Below are 22,262 nucleotides of genomic sequence, written 5' to 3'. Positions count from 1 at the left end.
GTTCTACCTCAATACACTGTGTAATGATTTGATCTGCATGAACAGTGTGCAAGACAAGCCTGGTACATGTTACAACAATCTACCTTTCATCTCGCTCTCTCTTTGCTTGTAAAACCACCTCAGGGACCAAGCCTTCAGTGACCTGTTCTTGTGTCCTCTTTGACTCGATACAAGTTTCTGGCTATACAGTGCTTTGATATGTTTTACCACATTAAAGATGTTACATAAACCTCACGTCATTGTCCACACAATGATCATCGTATAATATCCTACAGCAACCAGTGTTTACTCATCTATTGTAGATTTGGTATCTTTCAAACCAACACAATGCAAATTCTCCAATACCTGTAAGGTACTTCGTTAAAATCTGGAGTTTATGAAAATTGCCACAAATCCATCGACCTTTCTTCCTTTCTTGCTTCCTGTGCCAGCAGTCAGCACGCTGGAGACTAAGTTCAAACATTGTCTCCTCGCCACTTAAAGTCTTACCTCCCCATTTCAAATCCAACAAAATCATTTTTCTCAATTTTTTAAAATCTTTTTTCCCCCTTGCAGTGTATTCCTAAGGATTTTTTTTCTATTTTGGTTTAACAGTATTTGTTAAGAGCATTCTGACAGGCTGCATCACTGTCTGGTATGGGGGAGTGGGTGTTACTGTACAGGACCAAAAGAAGCTGCAGAAGGTTGTAAATCTAGTCGGCTCCATCTTGGGTACTAGCCTACAAAGTACCCAGGACATCTTCGGGGAGCGGTGTCTCAGAAAGGCAGCATCTATTATTAAGGACCCCCAGCACCCAGGGCATGCCCCTTTCTCACTGCTACTATCGGTAGGAGGTACAGAAGCCTGAAGGCACACACTCAGCGATTCAGAACAGCTTCTTCCCCTCTGCCATCCAGTTCCTGAATGGGCACTGAACCCATGAAAGCTTTTTAAAACTATATTATTACTGTTCTTTGCATGATTTTTAATCTATTCAATATGCCTATACTGTAATTGATTTACTTATTTAATTTTATTATTTTCTTCTTTTTCTATATTATGTATTGCATTGAACTGCTGCTGCTAAGATAACAAGTTCCACGACACATGCCGGGGATAATAAACCTGATTCTGGTTCTGACTCTGAAATGCAGTCATTATCCATACAGATATGAAAGCAGGTTACATCTTTCTGTGCTGGAAGCTTTTGACAGAACGAAGTACAAGAGTGACAGATTTTTCTCCAAACTCAAAAGCGAGATGAATGAAAGGCCAAGTGGTGAAAATGAACAGACCTAACAATAGCACCATAGGGGGCAAAGAGTTTAATGATCTGTAAACTGTTCAGTATAAAGTGATTTGAGAAATCTGTGAGTTAATGCAGATATAGAGAAAGAATAAAGAGCACTTTGAGATTAAAAGGTAAAGGAGAAAACTATCTAAAGATTAAGTTTGCACTAACTTCCACCGGACAAGTGCAGCAGGAGTAAGTGCTAAAGGGCAGAACTACAGTTATAACCATGGGAAAGCCCTTCAACCCAACTCACTCATGCCCTCTGATGGCATTTCAGCCATATCACTCTCACTCATTTCCATCCTTGTGCCTGTCCAAATGTCATAGTTGTACCTGCCTCTCTCACATCTCTGGCAGCTCGTTCCATATATCCATTACCTTCTCGGTGAAAAAGCCCCTCAGGACCCTTGCAAATCTTTACCCTCATCCCTAAACCTTTTTCATGCCATGGACCCCTACCTTTGACCGATGGGTCCACGGACCCCCCGGCTGGGAACCCCTGCTTTAAACACTATGCCCTCTAGTTTTAGATTCCTCTACCCTGGGGAAGACTGCGACTACCTACCCTATTTATGGTCCTCATGAGTATCAATAGAAGAGATTGCCTAACATCAGAGCTCTGCTGAGTGTCCACCTTGGGAACAAGGGCATGACCTTTAACCCAAAGAAAATTTCAACTTTAGCGAAGTTTATTTGGAGAATTATGGGCAAACTCCCCTGACCCTCCATATATCATTAAACACCAAACTTCCTGTGCAGGTGGGCAACAAAGACAAATCGTGTAAATGTGGCCGAGACACCAGGATACACTGCTCAATGAGGCCTATTGCGGGCTATTGACCCATCTCATTGAAAAGTTAAATATGAATCGCAGATAAAGCATACGTGTTTCTACTGGGGGCGCCACCTTCCAGCCACATTCCGAAGGCCCGTAGTTTGGTAGCTTTTTATTTTGAGTTACCGCATGGTAATAGGCCTCTTGCTGGGCTGCCCCATTACACCCACACTAACCTATACGTCTTACGGGAGGAAACCGGAGCCTTCACACGGTCACAGGGAGAACATACAGACGGTGGCAGGAATTGAACCCAGGTCGCCAACACTGAAGTGGCCTTACGCTAATTGCTAGGCTATTACTGTTGCGTGTACCGAGGGGAACAGTGAAAAACTTTGTCGCGCACGGAATTCACTTCCTCACACCCTCCTTCAGAAATCAATGCACGCTGCTGTAACCAGGTTTCTGTTGAGCAGATCCAAAGCCCAAAGTGAGACCTGAATCTAGCACCAATGATTCAGGCAGGAGTCACACATCGAAGCCTGTGCAACTAAAGATGCCCAAGAGGTTAAAGTTCAGCCACATCCTGGAACTTGGCACAGGCGCTGCTGCACTTAGTAAAGGAAGAGGAGGTGGGTAAGGAAGAGTGACCCGACAGTAACCAGCAGATTGTATCTGTAGTGGAGCTGATTATAACTGTAATCAGTTTCATCAATTTATCTGCAACGGGTTAAGCACAAGTAGGGGAAAGCTTCGAGAACAAACTTGTTCTTCCCAAAGGTGATTTCCCCAGTTAATGCCATTCCTCATTTTCAGAATAAAAAAAAACACTCCTTCACCCCGGGTTTGTTGAAGTAACAAGCAGAAAAGTTGACATTTTTAATTTTTTTATACCGAATTACCTGAAAAGGATTAAAATCGAGAGCTCTGACTGGGCCACTGTGACTATCATTCTGGCCGATCACAACTCCCTCTCCTCCTGCAATAACTTCAGATGGATTATACAGAATGATGTTCCCATTTTCTCCACCAGCCACAAGGACACTGGACACCAGGCCCTCAGATGCATTTCCATGGGTGCCCCAAATCAGCTTGTGGTACCTGAAGAACAGACAAGGGCAAGTATACATTTTAGCACATTGCAGACTAACTCTGGAAAAAGATCCAATCACAGAATGCTGGAGGAGCTCAGCAGGTCAGGCAGCACCTACAGAGGGAAATAAACAGTCGATGTTTCAGGCCGAGACCCTTCATTGGGACTGAAAAGGAAGGGAGAAGCCTGAAAGAACATGGATTCTCATTCTGGCTTCTTCCCTGTTCCTTTCCAGCCCTGATGAAGGGTCTCGGCCTGAATCACCAACTGCCTATTCCCCTCCATAGACGCTGTCCCACCTGCTATGCTCCTCCAGCATTCCGTGTGTTGCTCTGGATTTCCGGCATCTGCAGAAGCTCTTGTATTCCGGAAAAGGTCATTAACCTGAAACAGTAACTCCTCTTCTCCTGCCACAGGTGCTACCCGACCTGACCAGGTAGGTCAGAAAGGGATTTGGGCAGTGAGAGAGCAGGATGGTAAAGTGAACAGTCAAGTGGGAGGGGAAAGGACAGGTGAGAACAAAGAAATGAGGGAAGGTCAACCTCAAAGATGGGGGGGGGGGGGGAGTTGGAATCCACTGTTTTTTAAAATACATTTTATAAGATATTAAATGAATTAATGTAGGACTAAAATTGTAGCTTAATCATAATTTGTAGTATTTTAAACTCATACATTTGTCACCATGCGTGGTGGTTTGCCACCAGCTACACTAACAGTATATCACCCTGCTCGTTTCTCATTGGCTAAGTGTTGGCACATTACCCATGTGATGTAACTGTGCAGCCGTTGATTGGTTTACTCTTATCTAAGGAATTTCTGTTATCTGGATTGTAAAGGCATGGGATTTTCAGAGGCGCCATTGTTTCTTTCATTGAATCTATTAAATCTTGCCTCTCAGCTCTTCAATTAGTTTCAAATGTCTATATCTTTGTTAAAACTTTAAAATAAAATATCATTAAGAATGAAAACTCCTTGCTATTGTTCATCCCCAGAAGACAGGGTGCAGAGGTTGAGAGGTAAACGAGGAGTAGACAGGGTGCAGAGATTGAGGATAAACAAGGGGTAAACAGGGTGCAGAGGTTGAGAGGTAAAGGGGTAGACAGGGTGCAGAGATGAGAGGTAAAGGGGTAGACAGTGCAGAGGTTGAGAGGTAAAGGGGTAAAGGGGTAGACGGTGCAGAGGTTGAGGGGTAAAGGGGTAAACAGGGTGCAGAGGTTGAGAGGTACACAACGGGAGTAGAATCCAAAGGGTCAATATTAAAAAAAAGTAAAATGTAAAACCCATGCCCATTGGAGTCAGCTCTCCAAACCATAATTTCACAGATGACTTGTTGAACCACTGATTTCCATGCAGGGCAATAATGATTGGAAAAGGACTCCTTCTTCCCTGGTCGAAAAGTCATTCAGTCTACCTTGACAAACAAAACACATTCATGATTTTTATTTACCTGTGACTGGACGAGAAAGTACCACAGGATTTCATGTCCAGGGTTGCATCGGCTAGGTCCAGCTCAAAGATCTCCAGGGAAGCGTTGGTGCTGAACGTCGCGTCCAGCTGCTGGGCTGAGGTACCTGATGTCAACAGTAATCCACAATGGAACAGCTGAGCATTCAACTGAGTGATCTCAACAACACTACCAACACAGAATAACACACCCAACACCGTAAATATTGCTTTAAAGTTTCTGGACATGAACTATTTCTGACATTGACAAACATCAATTGTTGTCAGCAAATATACGTACACATCTATGCAACCAACTGAAAACTATTTCCTCCACTAACTCTGCCCTAAAAAATCCTACATTTCAAATTCTCACTCCTCACTCTGTGTTCGGGCTCACTGCAACCCGAAAATAGCCAGAAGTCCTCTCAGAAATGTTAAAATATTACAAAGTCCTCTCTACAAAGAATGTCACTTGATTATTAAGCTTCAAGTTATTTCATAACAGATATGATAGAGAATATATGCATTTATGCCCAAATCACATGTAATAAAAGTATTATTTTCTAGGGAAAGGTAACTCGAGTTATTCTAGAGTTTGAAGCACATTAACACACAAGTAAAACCAAACGCCAAGGGGCAATCGTTTTGTTACAGACAATTGTTTGTACATGGAACAGACCTTCAATTTATTTGTATGTAGATATAATTCAAAAATATGTTGTTCATAGAGAAAGCTGGCATCTTGGGGGAACATTAATCTAAGGAAATTAGGCTTGAAGGGAAATTTAAAAGACTCCAGATTGTGAGACCATTAATTTAATCAAAACTGTAGTGTATACAAATGGAATCACAGGAAAAGCTGGTGTAGCTAGCAAATAGCGAAAAAATTCAGATCCTTAGAACAGACTTGCACTCTAATCACGAGTAGGACTCCTACATATACCGCATATGACCATTACATTAGACCACAAGATATCAGACACGTTTGTCAGAGGTATTAAGATTAAAGACTGTTGAAGTTTCTGCCCCATTCTAAAAAAAAGTTTAAAATGTGAAACTATTATATACTTAAAGCAAAGATTCTTTTGCTCAAGTTAATGTGAAATTCCCACTCAAAATGATTCAGTTTGGACAATGCTACAGTAAATATTTCACTAGGGGCCTCTTTTACTACAATGATCAGGTGAGGGGTGCAGAGAACAGTGGGTGGAAATGATAATTAAATTGACTGAACTACTTTGACTGATTAAAGCAAATCATTTCTCATTCTGTAATTTCAATGGCCAAGGTCAGAGAGATATAAATTCATATCGACACTGATCAGAACACGGCCAATCAGTGTTTGCCTTTCTCGAGGGTGTGCCAAGTCTAACGACAACTGTACTATGCTCCATTTAGGAACACTTAGAGAAGCTGAGTCACATCAATTAACACACACATATTAGGGTTTGCTTGATCACTCAACATTCAAAAGCATTTGCCAGCAGGATGGTAAGAAGAAATGAAAACAAGGGTTCTACCCCCAAACATTCCAAGATCGATATCGTAATGCAGTAATTATAATAACCCCCTCTTCACAATTACAAATTTTTCAAGGAACAAAAACTTTAATCCCTCCCTAAACTGTTCAAACTGCATGGTTGACCCCGAAATGGAACAGAAACCATTCTTGTACAAAGGGTGAAAACAAGGCAGCACAAAATAGAAAAAGACTGTGGGGGGGGGGGGTGGAGAGGGGGAGATGGGGGGAAATGGGGGGGGAGAGGAGAGAGAACACAGACACAGGCCCCCCTTCTGAACACCAGCTATACGTCTTACACTTATCCCAATATTAATCTCACTTCTTATTCTTTCGAGTCTTGGCTGAAATGTCAACTCCATAGACGTAGCTTCACCTGCAGAGTCCTTTCAAAAGTGTGTGTGTGTGTGTGTGTGTGTGTGGATCTGTCTGTCTGTCTCTGTATTTCCAATAACTGCAAAATCTCTTGTGTTTTACTTTCCCATTCTCTTTGACCACACACCCACCCGCCCACCTGGGTGCAAATTCACCTCCCAAACCACACGTTTTTGGAACGATGGAAGAAACCTGCACAAGGTCAGGATTGAACCCAGGTTTCTGAAAATTTGTGGCACTGTGCCTCCCCCCACCACCCCCAGGTGCCAGCAATAATACTTGTAAACAACTTTTTCTTAATTTAATTTGATTTTCACATTTTCAATTCCCACTAGCACTGATTTAGCTGAAGTCAGTGAACTTTCCTCCCCACCACCCCAGTGAATCAATATCATTCAGGTAATTCTATGTGCATAACGAGCTTTTTGTGAAATGCACGGAAGACTTGCGCAAATGAACTGTTTTCCATTCAACGTGCGACTCTCTTACCTGCAGCCAGGTAGATAGGGTGATGTTGGGACGGACTCCATGCCTGGATGGCGGTCCGGTTGATAACCTTCAGCTTCATTCTTGTTCAAACTGGGAAGGAAAGAGAACATAGGGGTGGTGAGCAGGGTGAGGAAAGTCAGTTCTGGAATAAACAAAAAGGCACTGATCCACAGAAACATTCAGTTCAGCACAAAATGAGCATCAGGGATGGAGCGTAGACTAGCACGGTTAACATTGCTAGGATTTAATAACTTACCAAGCATGCAAGGAGGACCAGACAGAAAAATAAAACTTGGGAAACATTTTAAACTGCCTTTACTTCCACTGGTGAGTACAGCCTCCTCGGACCTTGTCTGGATGATTGCATAAGTACAACGATTGACAGCAAAATACTTTCCTCTAAGAATGGACATCACAGCCAAGTTGGATTCTTTCCCTCACAAGATCAATATCCAAAAAGATCCTTGCAACAATCAGAGTACATTTTTCAAATATTTGGTTACAGTAGTGAGTTGATGTGGCAGTCAAGCGGCAGTCAAGGAAATCAAAGATCTTCTGCATATTTTGCAAAGATCTTTGTGTATTCAGCACCATCGCATGATACTCATCAAAATCTGTATATTTTGCAAGATGCATTCGATCACACGTGGTTAGAATCAGATTCATTATCACTGTCCTGTGTCTTGAAATTCGACGTTTTGTGACAACAGTACACTGCAGGCATAAAAATACTATCAATCACATTAGAGCAGGCAAATTGAGAGCAAAGTAGAGAGGTGGTTTTTGTGGGCCATTCAGAAATCTGATGGCGACGGGCAAAGAAGCTGCTCAATGTGGGCATTTTCCAGCTCCGTTGATGAGGAGAACCGAGGAGAAGATGTCCTGGAACGTGAGGGGTCTTTACGATGCCGCCTGTAACAGTTCAAGTACAAAGAATTATCTTACCAGAATAAGGACCTGATAGATATCTTTAGGACCATGTGAAAGTCTGATACTGTAGATGCAGGACGAAAGGTCCAATTGCTGCCAGAGCAAGGGTGTGAAACCACGTGTTTTAAGATTATCATAAACTTAAACAAGAGGAAAGCTTACACTTGGCCTGTTGTTGCTCAGAATGTCAAAGTTGCTAAGGAATGGCATAGATCATTTGGAGACAGAGAAAGATGCTTTTCAAATCAGGTCAGCTCAAAGAAGGGGCTTTAGTACATGCATGAGCTCAAGACTGGGCTGAACATTCTTCATAAATGTTTTCACAAAAAAAAAATTTCAAATGACTTTGGATCAAAGTATTTTTAACAAGATATGCATTTAATAACTTTGAGAGAGGTTGAGAACCAAAATCTTTGGAAAAGGAACAATTTTTTTTAAAAATCCAGATGGCTATTGCTTATATAACAGCAACAGGTCATTTGCAACTCAGAACTATTACAAAATGGAAGAGTAATTCTTTAAATGTAAACAACGCTGAGGAGTTATAGTAAATGGAAGAACGATGCTGAAATGCCACAGAAAGTACTTCTATTGTTTATTTCTTTAACTACGCAAAATATCAAACTACCTCCAAAACAGACATCAGAATTCCAATGTCTACTGTTTACGAAGTTTTATAATACTCTGACATTATACTCAAAAGTGATTCAAAGTCAGTAGTCATCACCAAATTGCTCTTCCCAGAAACTAAGGAAAATAAAAGTTTAGCCAGGAAAAGATGACCGTCTTCTTTCCAAATCAATCTCACAAAAATTCATTGCAAGTGTGTAATTTACTGTGCCAGATCCCCTCTTTTCAATATTTTAGCTGCTTCCAACAAAGCCCAGCGCAGCGCAGCCTTTAAGGACAAGGCCAGATTTGGAAGACGAAGAGCTGTACGGTATAAGATTCTTACAGACACCACTGATTCATCACTGGAAGAATATTTCCCCTGGCCCATTCCTGAACTCGGAATCTTTTCCTGTACCGCAGGCGATCAGCAATTTAAGTCTTGGATAAAGGAAAATTGAGATACTGGAGGTTTGTAAATTTTGGAAATTCTATACGTTGAGACATTCCGCAGTTGAAGTTGGATAGATACCCAGATGGTAATGTTGTCAAAAGATATAAGATCAGGATGGGGAAAAGACACTGATCTAGCAGTTCAGCCTCTCCCCTCCAATTATTGAGTGATGACAAAGTATCACCTAAGATTACCAAGGTCATTTCACAGCATTCACTTCCATAAATTCATGTTTCTTTACTAGTTAGGAGGCTATTCAGTCCATCAAGGTGATACTAACTCACAGAATGATATCGTTACTCAGCTAATTTTCCGTTTTCTAGTCTCCCCACTTTCCTATCAGCACTCCTCAGATTCCTCCATTCACTTACACAAGGAAAACTTGCAGTGACCAATTTATCAACCAAACGAAGAGCAGGAACTGCAGTACTTGGAAAGAGCCCACAGAGCCACAAACAGAATGCACAAACTCCACAGAGCACGGTGGGCTAGCGTTGAACTTCAAGGCACAGTGTCAGACCACTGAAAGAACCATATGACAGCTTTTAAACTAGCCCTCTATCTCAACTGGGTGCATTATAGGCCAAAGGTAGATCCAATCACAAATTCATTCCTAGAATTCAATCAATTCTACAAAGTATGATTCTAAGAGAATAACCAGAGGCATCTAGCAATTGTAATTTAGTTGCCTCACGTTGGAAGATCAATGTGGAAAATCAGCACTGGGAACTATGGATTGGTAACAACATCTCCTCACTGATCATCAGCACGGGTTTAGCTCAAGGCTGCTCTGCTCTCTATTCAAACATGACTGTGTGGCTAAGCACATCTTCACATTCGCCGGTGACACCACTGTTGCTGGACAAATCTGAGGTGGCGAGGAGTCAGTGTACGAGGGCAGACTAGAACACCGGGAGACTCGAAAGACCGGAGGCGCTGGAACTCCAGGTGTTCAAGCAGCATCTGCGGGCGGGAAGAAAGGATCGAAGTTTCTGGTCGGAACCTTGCATCAGGACTCCATCAGGATTGGAGACTTGGTTGATCATTGCTGCATCAACATCCTCTCGCTCAATGTCAGAGGCAGTCGTGGCAGGCCGCAGGGTTGCTTCGGTTGGTGAACTCAGCCGGGTTCAAGGGTCAGAGGCAGTCGTGGCAGGCCGCAGGGTTGCTTCGGTTGGTGAACTCAGCCGGGTTCAAGGGTCAGAGGCAGTCGTGGCAGGCCGCAGGGTTGCTTCGGTTGGTGAACTCAGCCGGGTTCAAGGGTCAGAGGCAGTCGTGGCAGGCCGCAGGGTTGCTTCGGTTGGTGAACTCAGCCGGGTTCAAGGGTCAGAGGCAGTCGTGGCAGGCCGCAGGGTTGCTTCGGTTGGTGAACTCAGCCGGGTTCAAGGGTCAGAGGCAGTCGTGGCAGGCCACAGGGTTGCTTCGGTTGTGAACTCAGCCGGGTTCAAGGGTCAGAGGCAGTCGTGGCAGGCCGCAGGGTTGCTTCAGTTGGTGAACTCAGCCGGGTTCAAGGGTCAGAGGCAGAACAAATGCACCACGGTTATCACAGGATTCATAAAAACAAGTGTGTCCCCACAAAATCATTCTGTCTTCCCCAAGCAGACGCCCTGGATAAACCACGAGATCCACAATCTACTGAGGGCCAGATCAGTGGCTCCTGGTCTGGTGACCAGACGAAATACAGGAAGTCCAGGTACGATCTCCGGAAAGCCATCTCACGTGCAAAGTGGCAATTCTGGACCAAACGAAACACTGATGGAGGCTCGACAGCTGAGTCAGGGCTTGAGTACTGTCACCTCCTACTAAGTGAAACCAAGCAACATCGCTGACAACAAGGCTTCGCTCCCGGATGAGTTCAATGCCTCTATTCTCACTTTGTGGAGGCACCTTCACAAACTCCCACAGCCCCCAGTGACCCTGTGATCTGAGGCCGATGTGAGAGCATCCTTCAGGAGGGTGAACCCACGGGAAGTATCCGGCCCAGACAGGGTACCTGGCCCAGTACTAATGACCTGTGCTGATCAACTGAGATCTTTAACCTCTCGCTTTGGCAGTCTGAGAAACCTACCAGCTTCAATTATACCGGTGCCCAAGAACATGGTAACCTGCCTCAATGATTATCGTCCACTGTGATGAAGTGCTTCGGGAGTTTGGTGATGAGACATATCAAGTCCTGCCTGAGAAACGAATTAGATCCACTCCAATTTGCCTGCCATCACAAGAGGTCAACAGCAGATGCCATTTCATTGGCTCTTCACTCAACCCTGGAACATCTAGACAGACATCAGAATGCTCTTCATTGATCATAGCTCAGAATTCAATACTGTCATCTCCTCAAAACAAATCAATAAGCTCCAAGACCTGGGCCTCAATGCCCCCTTGTGCAACTGGATCTGAATTTCCTGATTTGTAGACCCCAGTCAGTTCAGATTGGCAACAACATCTCCTCCATGATCTCTATCACACAAGGCTGTGTGCTTCGCCCCCTGCTCGACTCACTGCACAGCTCCAATGCCACGTTCAGATTTGCTGGTGATATCACTGCCATGAGCAGAATCAAAGGTGGTGATGACTCATCATACAGGAAAGAAACTGAAAATCTGGCTGAGTGGTGCCACAACAACAACCTCTCACTCAAATCCCCAAGACCAAGGAGCTGATTATTGACTTCAGGAGGAGGAAACCAGAGATCCATGAGCCAGTCCTCATCGAAGGATCGGAGGTGGAGAACTTTAAATTCCTCAGCGGTGTGATTTCAGAGGACCTGTCCTGGGCCCAGCATGTAAGCGCCATTACAAAGGAAGCACGGGAGTGCCTCTACTTCCTTAGAAGTTTGCAAAGATTCGGCATGTCACCTAAAACTTTGACAATCTTCTATAGATGTGTAGTGGAGAGTGTATTTTCCAACTGCGTCACGGCCTGGTATGGTAATACCAATGCCCTTGAATGGAAAATCCTGCAAGATCAAGTGGATACACCACAATTAAAGTCCTCCCCACCACTGAGCACATCATCATCAGGGAAACCCACCATCCAGACCAGGCACTCTTCTTGCTAATACCATCAGGAAGGAGGAACCGGGGCATCAGGACCCACACCATCACATTCAGGGACAGTTATTACCCCTCAACCATCACTGAACTGTTCCCACAACCTATAGTCTCACTTTCAAGAAATCTTCATCTCATGTTCTCGATATTTACTTACTATTATTACTTCTTTCTTTTTTTTTGTACTTGCAGTTTGTTGTCTTTTACACCACTGGTTGTCTGTCCTATTGAGTGCAGTCGCTCACCGATTCCATTGTGTTTCTTGTATTTACTGTGACTGTCCACCAGAAAATGAATCTCAGGGTTGTGAATCGTGACAAACAAAGTAAATTTACTTTGAACTAAAGAACTGATTGCTGACTTCAGGGGGGTGTACGTGGGGGGACTGGTGGTGGAGAGAGTCAGCAGCTTTAAATAACGGGGCATTAACCTGTGTCCTGCAGGCAGACGTAATTGTGAGGAAAGCGCGCCAGCGTCTTTACTCTTCGGAGGTTAAGGAGATTCAGCCTGTCACCGAACACTCTCACGAGCTCTTACCAACAGCTGGAATAACTCCGACTCGTCCCAACGTGGCCCAAATGCACGGAAACTGAAGAAGCTGCAAAGACTGATGGAATCTGTCCAAAAAGCCAACACCAGTGGCTTGTACAGGAGCTGCTGCCTCAAGGAGGAAATATCCCCGGCATCTGAGCCACCTTTTCACAGCTACCGTGACACAGGAGGTCCCACACACCAGACTCAAGTACAGCAAGCAGTCTTCCCTCAACCATTCAGTTCCTGAAGCAACCAGCAAAACCACTGACACCACAGAGACTTTGATCGACTTGCTGTAAAATGAAATTAGTGCTGTTTTGTTCTGACTTTGCAGTCACGTAGGATTAATCTGCTTCTCTTGCGAAGGCTGCTTGCGCGCTGCTGCCATGCTGCTGTAAGCTAGTTTTCCATTTTGCACCTGCGTCTGCGCGCACTTGTGTGCACAAATATAAAGTCAACCGTGTCTTTGACAACGTAAATGATCGTCAAAAAGGAGGAATGCTAAAACGTGAATGAATGGGCAGATGAGGACAGAAACAGCATTTCTGTGACGTCCACTAGCGGCTGGGTTTGACACTGAATGTCAAAATCCAATAGGGGGGCTAAACTCCAACAGGAACATTATAGCCACGATACTAATCAAATCTGAGCTATCATACATGTAAATGTTTGAGACCTACAAAATCCTGAAGTCAATGGTTCAGTGAAAGAGTGGGTTTCTGTTGACACATATAGTTCTTATTCACATACTCATCACAACTGGGATAAGGTCCCCCTTGTCTCTGCCTACATTCCCACCAGCCTCCATATTCAACATGTCATTCTCCACAACTTCCACCATCTCCAATGGGATCCTCACACTAAGCACAACTTTCACTCCACCCCCCCCCCCGTAGGGGGCTCGTTCTCCATGTGGCTCTCTTCCCCACTGATCTTTCCCGAGATTATCTCAAGGAGTGGCTCAGCAGAGTAGCGGTTTGCGTGATGCTATCACAACGTCAGCAACCAGGGCTCAATTTCACCACAGTTTGTGCATTCCCCTGCGACTACTGCTGCTTGTTTCCTCCACATTCCAAAGATGCGGAATTCGTAGACTAATTACTCACATGAGTATTACTGGGTAGCAAGAGCTGATCGGGCCAGCAGGATCCTTTCTGTACTGTAAATCAGAATAAATAATTAAATTAAATACATTGTCCAAGTATGACTTTTCTCCTGGTCAAAAAGAAAACAAAAAGTGAGATGCATGTTAAAAGCCACATAAAAGTAGGATAAAGTAGATCTATTATGTAAATCATTAGCTGATGGCCAGAACAGACTTGGACCATTTACGATGGGCAATATCAGATTAACTACTTATGAAGAGAGTCAATATACTGATAAGAATCACAGGATTCCACTCAGAATAAAACAATTTCTACTTTATTTATAAACTAAAAGGAAGAAATTCTTAACAAAATTAACAGAAGGGATAAAGGAGAGGCCATTCAGATTAGTAGCAGGATAGTGGCACTGGTTGGAGAAAGAGAGGGAGGGAGAGGGGAGAGTGGGAGAGAGAGAGAGAAGGGACGGGGGAGAGAGAGAGAGAGAGAAGGGACGGGGGAGAGAGAGAGAGAGAGAAGGGACGGGGGAGAGAGAGAGAGAGAAGGGACGGGGGGGGGAGAGAGAGAGAGAGAGAGAGAGAGAAGGGACGGGGGAGAGAGAGAGAGAGAGAGAAGGGACGGGGAGAGAGAGGGAGGACAGAGTGGGGGAGAGAGAGAGAGAGAGTGGGGGGGAGAGAGAGAGGACAGTGGGGGAGAGAGAGAGAGGACAGAATGGGGGAGAGAGAGAGAGAGGACAGAGTGGGGGAGAGAGAGAGAGGACAGAGTGGGGGAGAGAGAGAGAGGACAGAGTGGGGGAGAGAGAGAGTGGGGGGGAGAGAGAGAGGACAGAGTGGGGGGGAGAGAGAGAGGACAGAGTGGGGGGGAGAGAGAGAGGACAGAGTGGGGGGGAGAGAGAGAGGACAGAGTGGGGGGGAGAGAGAGAGGACAGAGTGGGGGGGAGAGAGAGAGGACAGAGTGGGGGGGGAGAGAGAGAGGACAGAGTGGGGGGGAGAGAGAGAGGACAGAGTGGGGGGGAGAGAGAGAGGACAGAGTGGGGGAGAGAGAGAGGACAGAGTGGGGGAGAGAGAGAGTGGGGGAGAGAGAGAGTGGGGGAGAGAGAGAGAGGACAGAGTGGGGGAGAGAGAGAGGACACAGTGGGGGAGAGAGAGAGGACAGAGTGGGGGAGAGAGAGAGGACAGAGTGGGGGAGAGAGAGAGAGGACAGAGTGGGGGAGAGAGAGAGGACAGAGTGGGGAGAGAGAGAGGACAGAGTGGGGGAGAGAGAGAGGACAGAGTGGGGGAGAGAGAGAGGACAGAGTGGGGGAGAGAGAGAGAGGACAGTGGGGGAGAGAGAGAGAGGACAGAGTGGGGGAGAGAGAGAGAGGACAGAGTGGGGGAGAGAGAGAGAGGACAGAGTGGGGGAGAGAGAGAGGACAGTGGGGGAGAGAGAGAGACAGAGTGGGGGAGAGAGAGAGAGGACAGAGTGGGGGAGGGGAAGAATGGGGGAGAGGGGGACAGAGGGGGGAGAGAGAGAGGGGACAGAGTTGGGGAGAGAGAGGGGGGGCAGAGTGGGAGAGGGGAAGGACGGAGGGGGAGAGAGAGAGGGGACAGAGTAGGAGAGGGGAAGGACAGGAGGGAGAGTGGAGAGAGGGGGGAGAGACAAAGTGGGGGACAGAGTTGGGGAGAGAGAGAGTTGGGGAGAGAGAGAGTTGGGGAGAGGGAGAGGGGACAGAACGAGAGAGAAGGGACGGGGGAGGGGAGAGAGAGAGGGAAAGGAGATATGAAAAAATAATTTAATCTGAAAAATCAATTTCTAAGATTAAGAGCACTAAGCTATAACCAAAGGATCAACCTTTGTTCAAAACAATTTACCCAAATGAAACTTGACTAAATTGAGTTGCCCTACAAATTACAGCACTCCTGAATAGAAGCTGACCTCGAAATTGTACCCAAGAGGGTCTTGTGGATCTTTCTCATACCCAGGTTATCACGTGCCTGTCTGTCCCATCGTGCTAGTCACATTCTGAGAGTCGCTGGAGTAACCCTGATGCTGAACCCTCCCCACTTCATACACAGGTCCAGAACACGTACAGTCAATCATCGCAGGGGAGAGCTTGGATCTCACTTGTACACGCACATTGAACAATTGATAATGACCAATAAGCCAGAGTACACCAACAGTACTGCTCACTCCCTAATCCACAGTATCAATCCTTTTGCTCGTGTACTTAAGAATGACACTGAACTATCTGGATCTTCAATGGTTGCACCAAATGCTGTGGTCTGCCCTTCACTGAGCACACACTACAATCAAAACTGCAAGCAGGGACTGGATAATTTCATTCTGCTGAGGGACCAAACGTAATGTTCCATTATGAGTTATTATCTCGTTTCAGACACATTGACTTTGAATGTTCCATTATTAAATTATCTTTTGTTTCAAACACATCGACTTTGTAGTCAAACGGCACAGTGTCGATGTGAGTAAGGTTGGGTTCAAACCAAAGTCCCTATCTGCTCCATCGGACTGTTTTGGCTTTCCCACACGGAGGGTGCTCCCATTCCAGAAGCATGGATCTAGACATAAACTGGCTTCCCACTGGCCAGTGTGATGCTGGTTCCCCCTGACAAACCGCTGTGCATGTGACAGAGAAACCGTCGCCATCGCTGACCACAACTCCTTACTGATGTCTGCGTGCAGTGCCAAATGTAATCATTTACAGTTTACCACACAGCAGACCAGCTTTCTCATTTTTGTGCATCAACCAACATTTTTTCAGTACTCAGTAAACCACTTGATCTTTGAAAAAGCATTCCTGACTCTGAAAGAGGTTCAGCACCGTTCATTAGACACAGACCCACATAGTCAAATCCTTGCGATCACCAAGGTACACGATTTCACTTTGGGTCATCCAGGGAACCCTGTAATGCAACAGAAGTACAACTCTGATAATCCGACGCCCTTTGACAGTTTGATTGCAGACCTTCTGCACACTACTGCTATTAAAGCCCAAACACACGTTCACTCCACTTTTATTTTTACCTATTAGCCTGTCATACCATAAAGTTGCCAGTGAACCTGACAGACCTGAGATGATTACTGACTTCGGGAGGAGGAAACCGCAGGTCCATGAGCCAGGCTTCATTGGGGAATTGGAAGTGGAGAGAGTCAGCAGCTTTAAATTCCCTGGTGTTACCAGAGGACCTGTCCTGGGTCCAGCTCGTAATTGCCTTTACAAAGAAAGCATGACAGTGCCTCTGCCTCCTTAGAAGTTTGCACAGATTCAGCATGTCATCTAAAACTCTGACAAACTTCTACAAGGAGTGTGGCGGACGGTACACTGACCGGCTGTATCACGGCCTGGTACGGACGGTACACTGACCGGCTGTATCACGGCCTGGTACGGACGGTACACTGACCGGCTGTATCACGGCCTGGTATGGACGGTACACTGACTGGCTGTATCACGGCCTGGTACGGACGGTACACTGACCGGCTGTATCACGGCCTGGTACGGAAAATCCTACAAAAGGTAGCGGATGGTGGCCCAGTCCATCACAGAGACACTCTCCCTGTACAGCACACCTATGCAAGAAAGCAGCACCCACCACAAAGGACCCCCACCATTTACGACACGCTCACTTCTTTCCTCTGATTCTTGTGTTCCCTTGTTGAGAAGAATTTCCCCCCACACAGTTTGTCCAGGAATTGAGACATTTCACACCAGGTCTCTCCAGCATTGCAAAAAGTGATTTTAAAAAAACGTAAGAAATATTCTAACAACAACACACACAAAATGCTGGTGGAATACAGCAGGCCAGGCAGCACCTATAAGGAGAAGCGCTGTCGACATTTCGGGCCAAGACCCTTCGTCAGGACTAACCGAAAGGAGAGACAGTAAGAGATTTTCTCCTTTGTTCCTCTTTTCCTATTTTACTGTAGTAAATTACTTCCAACTACAGGAAAAGTGAAACAGCACTCCAGTGTAACCCACTCTGTATCACTCCAGAGCGTACTGTACTCTAACATAACCTCATCCTGACCTCCCACCCCCATCCCAGACTCACACATTTTGATATGATAGGAAAAATCATTAGCTAAGACTTCACAAGGCCCTTTAACTCGTTTTACACTGCCTCCTGTCCCAGGGTCTATTCTTACAAACATCCATAAATTAATTCAGTCCATAATCCAGAAAAGTCACAAACAATATTCAACACAGAAACCACATTGTTACATCTGTGTCTTAAGTGGGATCAAAACAGAAATAACTCGTTAGAAGCAACAATCATTAAAAGTGAAGAGGAGAAGAATGATTTCTGACATGCCTACAAATGTCTGTAAACATATCAGCTATTTAAATTTAATATTATGGGGCCTTGATCATGTAATGTAATTCAGGGACAGTCTATGCACTAATTAGTCAGGTGAGGCACCAGAAATAAAGTAAAATCAGTTAATTTATTCATGCAGGTACCGAGTAGATCACCAACATAACCAGGTGATTACCTCACAAACAAGAGAAAATCTGCAGATGCTGGGACTCCGAGCCTCACACACAAAATGCTGGAGGAACACAGCTAACGATCTGATGTTTAACAATGCCTGTTCAGGAATATATTTTGGCCTGGAAATCATTGAAGAATTTCCTGGAGTGCCAGAGGATCTCCTGGATTCAGCCGAGAACCCATACCAACGTCTCAGCCGGAGAAACGGCTTGTTAAAAAGGATACCGAGACAGTTCAGTGCCAGTCTACATGTTTTGCTTTGTTGATCCAAAACTAATTGAAAGAAAAACACAGGGAGCCCAGGGATAAACATCTGCACTTCATTGTTACTTTAGTACGACTCACATATGATGTGGCGACGTGTTGATGTATGCCATTTACATACTTTTACATACAATCCATAAAGAATTATGTAAACAAAAAATGCTTGATGTAACAGTATATTTCTAAAATTACTGAAATATTGAATACACATTAGATACTGTGTCAGCGTCGCCAGAGGAGGGATGAAACTGCAAACCGTCTGCATCAACTGGAAGTGCAGCTACTACTGCTGATCCCCAACAAGGCAATACCACAACTTGCCCCAGTGAAGAAATATACTGGCATCACGATTAAGATGAGGTGCATAGTTCCACCTTTGTCGGTGCAGACAATAGTGGTGCTTTCATTGAGTTACTCCAGTGCAAATTCCACCCTTAATCCACCGATTCATAACATTTTCATTTGTCAAGCGGATGGAAGTCATTTTAAACCCTCGCTTCCCAGACTGTCTTTCCCATCAAATATTAAAACGAGGCCCAAGGTGCCTGCCCGGTTAGAGATAAACAGCACCATTCAGAAGCAGGAGAGGTCTGGCCAGCATGCAGCCCAAAACCGAGGGAAGAGGAATAACCCGGGACACAGAGCAGGCAGACAGCGTACTGTAACAGTGACAATAACCCGCTGGTCACACCGGACAGCGGGGAGGACGCCTGAAGTTGGACACCGTGTGAGGAAGTGCACTAATAAGAACTTCAAGCGTAGAAAAGGCCGGACCGAGCAGAACTGGTTCATGAAGCTGAAATAAAAGAAATGCCCCCACGGCCCGGTAACCCGGCTCACTTCCCTCGATCTCAGCCCGAAGCGGCTGCCGAGGCCCAGACTGGAGAGGAGCTCACCCCCGGCCCCGGCCCCCGGCTCACCTCGGGCTCCTGTCGGCGAGGGCGCGTCGCTGCCGCGGCACGGCCGGCCTACGCTCCGGTCGGTGCCGGTCTCGCAAGAGTCCACGTCGCCACCAACGTGGCAGCCAAAGCAGATTGGACCGAGGCAGCAACACTTCCGCTTCCTCAGCTGCCAGAGTCCGCCCAGCAACCGGCTGCTATGTGCGCGGGGGCCAGTGCCGCCGTCTGGAACCTGTGACCACGGGGTGGGTGCACGCCGACAATCAACAGCAATAATCAAAAGCAGTATTACAGCCTTTATCAATTTATGTTATGCATTTGAAGATCCTATGAAAACATCTTGTTATGAATCCCCATTCCCCCCCCTTCAGCTCCGCCCTCCAGGGGATTAGGACAGAGATAATGAAAAATGGTTTCATCAGCAGAGCCGAGGCACAACTCCGATAATCCTTAGACCAACTACAATGGTCAGAAATTCCAACGTGGGTGTTGTTTTTACCCTTGTGGCTCTGCAGATGACGTCTCCTGCAGAACTCACCAGGGCTCGAGGCTGACTGGAAAAATTATGATGATACCATGTACTATCCAAAATAGAAGTGAAGTGTATTTGGGTTTTGATAACATCCAGTAGTTTGGAAAATCTGTCAGAATATTTGATCAGCTGAATCCCGTAGATGGTGCTTCCTTTGCATCTCTGCAAAGTCTGACATCACCTGAGTATGGAGCGATGTTCAAATTGGGCATGATGTTCTCCTGGGGGTTTCTGGGATGTTAGCTTGGCTCCCCTTCGTGGAGAATGCCTGTGCGTCACTTCGTTTAACGCAGAGAGACTGTTGCACGGGCAACCACCACACAGTCCCTGACAGACCGAAGTCAGGGTCTGCTGGTATGGAGAGAAAGATGACTGGGTACCCCTCACTGCTGCAGTCTTCCTCCACCTTCACTGCCGTTGTGATGCGTCGTCAGGAGTTTTAATCGTAGAGTAAAACAATACAGAAACAGACCCTTCGGCCCAACTGGTCAATGCCGACCACCCCATCCTCCTTGCTAGTCCTAGTTACCTGCGTACAAACCTTCAACCTACAAGGCTTTCCTTCCGTGTGCCTATCCAAATATATCTCAATGTTTCAATTATTGTATACCTCCACTCGACTCCTTCCTCTGGCAGCTCATTCCAAGAGCTCACTGCTTTCTCAGTAAAGAAGTCGCCTCTGGGGTCTCTCCCGTAACTTATATCTGTGCCAACACGAGTGAATCTGCAGATGCTGGAAATAAATAAAAACACAAAATGCTGGCAGAACTCAGCAGGCCAGACAGCATCTATGGGAAGACCTTATATTTGTGCCCTCTAGTTTGACTTTCCAACCCTGGGGAAAAGACTACCTTCTCCACACCTCTCATGATTTTATAAAATCCTTTGAGGTGGCTCCTCATCCTCCTCTGCTTCAAAGAATGAAGGTCCAGTTTGGACAACTTCTCCCAATAACTGAGCCCCTCTAATCCCTCACAAATCTCTTCTGCACACTCCCCTGCCTGACAATGTCTTTCCTTTAACAGTGACCACAACTGTACATAATACTCCAAGTGCAGTCTCTCCTTTGACACATATATATACCCCACTCTTAAATTTGACGCCATGACTGATGAAGGTCAGCATGTTAAACCTTCCTCACCACCTTGTCTACTTGTGCAGCCTCTTCCAGCAGACTCTCACATCCCTCTGTCCCACAACCCTCTTCCAGCGGACTCTCACATCCCTCTGTCCCACAACCCTCTTCCAGCAGACTCTCACATCCCTCTGTCCCACAACACTCGCCAGTGGACTTTCACATTCCTCTGTCCCACAGCACTCGCCAGTGCCCTAACATTCACTGTGGTTTAAAAGTTGACAATGCATTACCTCACACTTATCTACATTGAAATTAACTCGCATTCCTCAACCCTTCTCTCTAACCAATCAAGATCATTCTGTAATTCATTGTAACCTGCTGCACTGTCAACATGACCCCTGGTATGTGTTTATGTGGATTATCAGGGATTTCCAATGCATTGTTTAAAGTGCAACTGCTGAATCTTGAGTACTGTACTCAGTGTTGGAGTATATTGATAATAGGACAAATTTCACTTTCCTCGTCGGTTTTCCTGTATGTTTTGTGTATTTTATATTTTATATATCTTAATAATATAAAATTATGTAAGATAATCTATATTATTTAAATTACTGTAATAGAACAATAAATATTGATATTATTTAATATCTTATATGTACATCCCAGTATTTTGTGTTGTTTAGTATTGATGCATTACTATCATGTACCCAGCATAAACATTACAACCAGGCATGCACTATACCATGTCTGACTCCACAGCCATAATCACATAAGAACCAAAGAGACTGGTCATTTTCACTTGTGTTGGACAACATCAAACCCAGCAACAGAATCAAGAGATCTCTGTTCGTTGTTTTGGAAACTTGACCATCACTTTCATTGTCCACCCTCGTCTCCTCCCGAGAAGGGAGTTTTGAGCCACAATCTTGAACTGCCGCAGTCCTAGTGCGGTTATGTCTGCAGCAGTGTCAGGGTAGATTTAGATGTTGCAAGGAGCAGTGGTATTTTTCCTAGGCAGGACAGTGTGCAACCAGCAGGTGGCGGTGTTCCCATGTACCTGTTGACCTTGTCACCGGTGGTGGAGGTCACGGGAGCCGTTGTTCCAGTATCTGCAGTGAATTTTGTTAGTCCGATAGTGTAAGGAATGAATGTTCAGTTGATGAATGGGCTGCTTTTTCCCTGATGGTGTCAAACTTCTCGAGAGTCATTAAAGCTGCATTCATGCAGAGAAGTAGAGAATATCCTATCACATTTCTGGCTAATTCCTTGTAAATGATGGAAAGACTTCGGGATGTGAGGAACTAGGTCATCTGCCAGCTTTTGTTTCTAGTCCAGTTGAGTTTCTGATCAA

General features: G+C 45.4%; 1 protein-coding gene across 4 annotated transcripts in view; it reads right to left on the bottom strand.

Annotated features, from left to right (window-relative positions):
- Positions 1-19,507, bottom strand: part of sec31a (SEC31 homolog A, COPII coat complex component) — an 81,905-nt gene extending 62,398 nt beyond the window's left edge. For 2 of the 4 annotated variants that reach the window (XM_059988865.1, XM_059988868.1), the window contains exons 1-4: positions 19,323-19,506; positions 6,972-7,061; positions 4,590-4,713; positions 2,952-3,150 (exon numbers count right to left, since the gene is read on the bottom strand). In XM_059988865.1, the coding sequence (XP_059844848.1) occupies positions 2,952-3,150; positions 4,590-4,713; positions 6,972-7,050 (402 nt within the window). In that variant the 5' untranslated portion in view covers positions 7,051-7,061; positions 19,323-19,506. Of the gene's footprint in view, positions 1-2,951; positions 3,151-4,589; positions 4,714-6,971; positions 7,062-13,654; positions 13,708-19,322 lie in introns of all 4 variants that reach the window. The other 2 variants (XM_059988866.1, XM_059988867.1) reach the window with 2 other exon arrangements.
- Positions 19,508-22,262: the final 2,755 nt, after the last annotated feature.

The sequence above is a fragment of the Hypanus sabinus genome, chromosome 14 (assembly GCF_030144855.1).
Source record: "Hypanus sabinus isolate sHypSab1 chromosome 14, sHypSab1.hap1, whole genome shotgun sequence".
NCBI lineage: Eukaryota > Metazoa > Chordata > Chondrichthyes > Myliobatiformes > Dasyatidae > Hypanus > Hypanus sabinus.
The sequence above is the reverse complement of the archived record's forward strand: the minus strand, read 5'-3'. Positions and strand labels throughout refer to the sequence as shown.